Consider the following 7500-nt stretch of genomic DNA (forward strand, 5'->3'; position numbering starts at 1 on the left):
TATGGCTCTGAAAGACTACTTTGTGATATTCCCCTGCAACAGGGAAAAAAAACCCTCAAGATTTGTTTCTAACACAGCACTCGCTTTAATATAATTTATAACTTTTATTGCTATCTTTCACAGAAAAGTATCGTCGGATGCCAATGTAGACGTTCCTCTTATGGAAGACAGCTGATGGTCCTTGCTCTCGATAACAAGTGTGTTTTCGTCGTCATCACCTTAACCATCACCATCATCATCACCATCCCCACGACCACCGCCGCCGCTATCAACACAACAAGATTCCTATCTACTCCTTATCAGGAAGCGCGGCAGAAACGGCAATTAATTAATTATCTAAAATGTACATTTAGGCCTGTTAACAAATCATAAATGAGCATGAGTATGCCAGACACTACTTAATAAGTTTGCCTGCCAGACATTTAGAATTACTTAATTAGTTTGAAGGGAAGTGAAATGCAAAGCGTAAGTGCCCAGTAGTTGAATTAAGTTAAAGAAATTAAGGAGCAGGCACAAGTATCAGATAAAGATCTGAACAAGTGTGTATGAAAGGTACCAGACAAAGCAAGGAAGAAAAATAGAAGAAAAAAAACATCCCAAAAAATCAGTCGACCTCGACCGGGAATCAAACCTCTGACCTTCTATTTACCGGTCAGACGTGCTACCATTACATGTCTTATCAAAAACTCTCAAACCTGGAACTTCAAAGAAAAGAATTTCAAGCAGGTCCCAGATTTGAGAGTTTTTGAGACAAGATGAGGGTCATTTTAATCGATCGATATTTGAAGGAAAAGTTTTCAGGCCAAATTTTATCAAATGTGTATTTGTTTGTTTTGTTGGGGTTTTTTTCAGAATAAAGCAAAATATGATATTATTGTCTAATTGGTGTTTTTGTAACTTAACTGCTCTCAGGAGATATTCTTTATAGAGTACAAGTAATAATAAAGGGCATAAGTTGTTGTATATATTTGGCTATGGTGGCATGGAGCGGTATGATAAGAACTGGTTTTGTGTGAAAATTGCTCCCAATCCCTGTATGATATTTTACATATAAATTTGTACCATTGTGATATTTACATTGCCACCATCACAAAGAATGAAATGTTTTGTTTTTTAAACTTTATTTTTTTACATATTTTGTAAATATTTGCGCTACCTTATCATCGGTTGTGACATTCGAGAGGAATATTTTGTATTTATGCGTAAAGGATATTGATTCACTTGTTAAAAAAACACTGCTTTTGTTTTGTTTTGATTATTGTATGAAACTATACAACTTATACAATTGGAAACTAATATTATCAATTGTAACCCACCGCCTCAAATCGGTATTAAATGTGGATGAACCAGATACTGAAAAGTGAATTTTAAGTCTAAATTAAATGATCAGAAATTATGAAATTGTCATCTTTGCGAGGAGAAAAAAGTGGCTGAGTGGTTAAGGCATTGCACTCTGAAAAGGAAGGACCCGAGTTCGAGCCCCGCTTTTCTACACTTTACTTTTTTTTTTAATCCTTTTGCAAGATTATTAAGTTCTGATTCGCGCACATGGGTAATTCATGTTGACATCATACGTCTGTTTTGATGGAGTATCTATATTCCGTCATGGATTGTCATGGCAACAGACTCTAACGATTTTTAATTTTATTTTATTTTTATAATCTTTTGCACTTGAAGAAAATATGTTTCTTATTCACAATTAAACATAGATAGTGAATGGATCAAAATCTCATAGGTTTTTGGGTTTTTTAAACTGCAAATGCAATTTTCAGTATGTGAATCACCCCTTTGCTATACCGTTTTGAGACAACAGGACACGAATACTTAAGAAACTCACTTGATTTGTTCAATAATAGCTCACATTTGAAAGTCAACTTCAACACTGATTGATTGATCAATTTATTAAATGATTTTTTCTGTGATGAAAAAAAGTATATATATATATATATATATATATATATATATATATATGTGTGTGTGTGTGTGTGTGTGTATGTGTGTGTATGTGAGTGTGTGTGTGTGTGTGTGTGTAGTTCCAGCTTTTTGTTTCTTTCGATATCCTCCCTATAATAATAATATTATAGGTTTTAACATGGGTATATTATTGTTTGTATATAGTCTATAATTATAATGAGGAAAGCTCTGCCGAATTTTATATGATTGTATCTGTGTCAACTTTCACTTTCAGACTGTATATATGTTGGGTTTTTTTCCCCATGAATGTGCTTTCTTTGCCAAACACGAGGCAGCACAGTAGTATCGTGTGAATACACACATTAGACTTACACACCCCAGTCTATGGAGCCAAATGGAAATAAAATTGCACTTATCACACAGTTCAGTCCGCTTGTATAAATATCGGAGTTATTGTTTAGCTGTCAGTAACCCAGACCTGCCTAGTATTACGAAAACTTCGTAGAAATACGAATTTTTGAACCCAGCTACAGTGCTGGGTTTTCATCATCATCATCATTGCCTTTTTCACCCTGGGTCAGGGTATAGGCCACAGACAAACAGTTTCCATCCTTCTCTGTCCTGAGCTATCTTTTTAATCTCATTCCATGTCTTACCACTTCTCTGTATATCAGCTTCTTTAATTCTTCTCCATGTTCCTCGTGGCCTTCCCCTTGATCTTCTGCCCTGGGGGTTCCAGTCCAATACTTTCTTTGTCTGGGTTTTGCTGGGTATTTATTGACTCAAGAAATCTTGTTGAGAAGGAAAGTCTAGCTTCTCAGAACCTATATTCAGGACTTTGGAGCATTTTTGGACCATGCTGGGAGCAAATTGTTAATTTTAAATCTAACCAGCGATATCAAAATTATGATCAATAATCGATCACACAGCATTGCTCACACAGACACCCTTTCACGCACCAAAAAAAACCCCAAAAAACTCATACGGAAGTATCCCTCAACCAAGAAAGTATGATCCAGCTGAAAATACACATTGAGTATAGAAACGGTAGTCTTGGACGAATGTGAGTCGTTTTTTACTCATTTTAATATGCTCTGAATTTTTATTTTTATTGATAGAGCACTGTCTGAACTACAGGTCATCCATCAATAATATATATATTTATAAATATATATATATTATATATATTTATAAATATATGTATATAAGTTGCTTATATATATATATATATATATATATATATATATATATATATATATATATATTTATATATATATATATATTTATATATATATATATGTGTGTGTGTGTGTGTGTGTGTGTGTTTGTGTGTGTGTGTGTGAATACTTGTATTTGTTTGTGTCGTTTTAGTCGTTTATACACAAATAATTTCGATATTTATATATCCGTACTGGACTACTCGATACATATCTCTGTTGAAAAGGAGGAGCATTTTGATCGGTTCAATGTAAATAGACCACCCCTCTCTGTTTCCACAACCTATTTTATGCACAACCTATCTATATATTATATTTTTACTACACAATATAATTATGCACATCGTTTTTATTGATATTCCAAATATTTTATCGATATTTCCTATTTTCTGAACTAATAGAGCAGTATAATTAGGTACCCATAACGTAAACAAAGGTCTAGAAGCACATGGCAAACCACATGTTCCTGTCTTGACAGCTCAAGTTCCAATGTAAATTATAGAAAAAAAATAACCTTTAAAATTTGGCTGTTAGGTGGCAAAAGAAACACATATTCATAAATACTCGATCATGCATCAAATAATGTCTAGATATGGATATTTTATGGAAAAAAAGGTAAAATTTATCAAAAGTTACAGTCTATCTATTTTTAGACCAGAGCAAATTATTGCGCTGGTGTGAACAAAACGAGAATTATTCGGAGCCTGATTTTCAGAATAATTTAGTCTTATATTATTATTTCTGCAACTGTTAGATTTTATGTAAACATATTTTCAATACTGAAAGTGTATTGCCTACAACTCAAACTACAAAATTGGGAGACCTATATTGTGCGTAAATTATTCCGGTCCCTAACGAAAATCACTAGCAACTTGTTATTGTTTACGTTTGGGGCACCTAATTATACTGCTCTATAAAAAAATTGACACGAGATGAATAATCTAAATCAACGGGATTAGCAAAGACGTTTATGATAGACGTAAGTCAAAAGTGTCATGAGACCCAAGTATTGCTGCCTTAAGTTTAAATAAATAGAAAAGGGGGTAGGGGGCGTCTCAAAAGACGTTTCATAGGCGATCAACCGAATGTTTGTCTACCCATATATTATTTAGTTTGTTTTGTTGGGGTTTTTTTGTTGTTGTTGTTGTTTTTTTTTTGTTTGGTTTTTTTTTTTCTTGCTTGTTTGTTTACTTGATTTTTGTTTGTTTTTGTTTGATTGTTTCTTTGATTGGGGTTTGTTTGTTTTGGGGGTTTTTTTAGGGGGCGAGGATGATTGTTTTGTTGTTTGTTTGTTTTGTTTTAGTTTTTGTTTTTGTTTTGGGGGGTGTTTGGTTTGGGTTTTTTGGGGGTTTTTTTTCGTTTATTTTGTTTTGTTTCTTTTGAGTGGGGGGGGGGGTTCTTAAATGAAATTGATAAAGATCTATTTTGCCCAACATCAGCATAGTGATTACTAACTGAATATTAAAGTAGGATAAATTGCTTGCGTTGACCGCCTATGAAACATCTTTTATGATATATTCTCACAAGTTTCAACTAACTGCGCCACACACGTACGTTTTACCCATATGAATACAAGGATACATGTGGATTCTAAGCGTCCTATTCAGTGGGTAGCAAGAAATTATTAATGTCATTTTAACTCTACCAACCCGGAATAAAATCCAGCCCTGTAGGCCTTCTGGCTTTTAACCCTTTCCTTCCCAACCATAGGAAAATCATCACATTCGTTACGATGCAGCCAACAAGTTTCTCCTTTTGATTTCTGTAGTTCAGCACACATTTTAACGAATCATTTTCAATTAAAGCTTTGCTGACACTGTCTTGTAGACGAAGCCATTTTTATGGAATATACTTGTTGCTTTCCTGTTTGTGTAAGAAAAATCTATTTTTGTGGTGGGGGGGGGGGGGTGAAATTACCGGGGAAAATTCTGAAAATGGCTGATAAGGAGAGGGTTAAGGACTGCAGTGTGAAGTCTGGATTAGGTAAATAACACACATGAATTTTGTAGATTTAATATACAATGTTTCCTCTTTATCTACAATATAGTAGGAAAACGATCGAGATAACTAAAAATCAAATAAGTATTGAGTGATAGCAAACTTCTTATGATTATAACATATAATTAAAAAATATTATTTTTATTAATCAGATTATAATGTTTGTTTTTAAAAAAAGTGTCCCTTGATTTTTTTTCCGAAGTAAGAGTTGTCAGATTGTTTTATTGTTTTATTTTAAACAACGTTTCCTGGTTTTATTTCTAGGAACTAATCATAAAATCTTATTTATTGAAATAAGTAAATTCTGTCTGGTATCCCGTAATATCATAGAATTAAACGAATGAGAATACGTACGAAGCCTAAAAAGTGTCCACCAATGAAAGCATTCAGCGCCATTTTGTTGTTGGTGAGAATGTAGTAATTACCATTCATTCGGTATCTATGTCAACATAACGAGACAAGAAAAACAACAAACAATATCAAAATCCACAATAAAATGTTTCAGAACTGTTGCGTATATTTATGGCACAACGAAGCTGTCAAAAAATGAAGTTAGAGAATGTGTGTAATCATGTATTATAATAACCTGTAATGTGTTTTCCAACCACCACATCATCTACTACTACAACCACCACCACAATATCATCACTAACACTACTACTACAACCACCAGCCCCACATCATTATCACTACCACTACTACTACACCACCACCAGCACATCATCATCACTACCGCTACTACAATCACCACAACCACATCGTCATCACTACCACTACTACTGCAACCACCACCACCATATCATCATCATTACCACTACTACTACAACCACCACCACATCACTACCTCAACTACTACAACCACCACCACAATAGCATCACTACCACTACTACTACAACCACCACAACCACATCGTCATCACGACCACTACTACTACAACCACCACCATATCATTACCATTACCACTACTACTACAACCACCACTACCACCATATCATTACCATTACCACTACTACTGCAACCACCACTACCACCATATCATCACCATTACAACTACTACTACAACCACCACAACCACATCATCATCACTACCACTACTACTACAACCACCACCACATCATCATCACTATCACTACTACTACAACTACAACCACCACCACATTATCATCACTACCACTACTACTACTGCAACCACCACCACCATATCATCATCATTGAAATATATATTTTTTTTAATTGAGCTTTATATAGTGCAATATCTACTAAATGTGCTCAAAGCGCTTTACAAGGGGTCCCTGGTCAACATTTAACATGTAGGACGGGACATGACGCCTGTTAGGCGATATTACAATTTTTCGGACAAAGACAACTCTGTTAACGGCCAGGTACTCATTTTACACCTGAGTACGGTGAGAGAATGTGAGTAAAGAGCCTTTTCCAAGGACTCAACTATGCGCCGAGCGCGAGGCTCGAACCCAGGACCTTCCGATCCGGAAGCGAGTGTCATACTACTAGACCACATAGCCGCATCATTACCACTACTACTACAAACACCACCACCACATCATCATCACGACCACTACTACTACAACCACCACCACCACCATATCATTACCATTACCACTACTACTACAACCACCACCACATCATCATCACTACCACTACTACTACAACTACAATCATCACCACAACCACATCATCATCACTATTACTACTACAACTACAACCACCACCAACACCACATCACCTCACTAACACTCAGTACTACAATCACTACCATTAGGTTTTGGAGCTTTACTTCATTTGAAATAAGGAAACTTCGGAATTGTATTTGGCATTGTGTTTATATATCATAATATAATTCTAATCAGTTATCTATTTAGAACTAGATACTATACAATATGTATGCCAAATACCACCCCAATTCCCCTTTCTTGTGTGCGGGAATTCCTCTTTCGGCATTGAAATTGAGTGTGAGAGAGTCATCACTACACACATAAACAACAGAAACAATTTAAAAACAAGACTATGACACGCGACCACTCACACACGAGGCTATACTATTTATCCTTTTCTCTATATAGAATAGGACAAGACAAACAATAGCTTGACTCTCGCTACACTTCGCATTGATGTTTGTCGTCTCACGAGTTCAACTCTCGGTCGACCTGTCAATATTCCTTTTTGCCTCGGACGTAATCATTAATAGAATGTTGTGTGGTTTTGACCGTGAAGAAAACCTTAAGAAGTCACATTTATATCATTTTAGAGAGATCGTTTTGAATAATTTTGAGTTAAACGAGCGAGCAGCAACTTGTTTTCATGAACGGCCGATCAGCGCTTGTTTACTATAGTAACGCGATTCCCAGCCAA

At 35.2% G+C, this 7500-nt stretch overlaps 1 protein-coding gene across 11 annotated transcripts in view; it reads left to right on the forward strand.

Moving 5' to 3' along the window:
• Positions 1-882, forward strand: part of LOC144967234 (uncharacterized) — a 225885-nt gene extending 225003 nt beyond the window's left edge. For 10 of the 11 annotated variants that reach the window (XM_078904194.1, XM_078904193.1, XM_078904195.1 and 7 more), the window contains one exon: positions 124-592. In XM_078904194.1, coding sequence (XP_078760320.1) covers positions 124-175 — 52 coding nt within the window. In that variant the 3' untranslated portion in view covers positions 176-592. Of the gene's footprint in view, positions 1-123 lie in introns of all 11 variants that reach the window. The other variant, XM_078904187.1, reaches the window with a different exon arrangement.
• The last annotated feature ends 6618 nt before the right edge of the window (positions 883-7500 follow it).

This window comes from Berghia stephanieae, chromosome 3, assembly GCF_034508935.2.
Source record: "Berghia stephanieae isolate SIO BIC M18660-M18661 chromosome 3, UCSD_Bste_1.3, whole genome shotgun sequence".
In the NCBI taxonomy this organism is placed as follows: domain Eukaryota; kingdom Metazoa; phylum Mollusca; class Gastropoda; order Nudibranchia; family Aeolidiidae; genus Berghia; species Berghia stephanieae.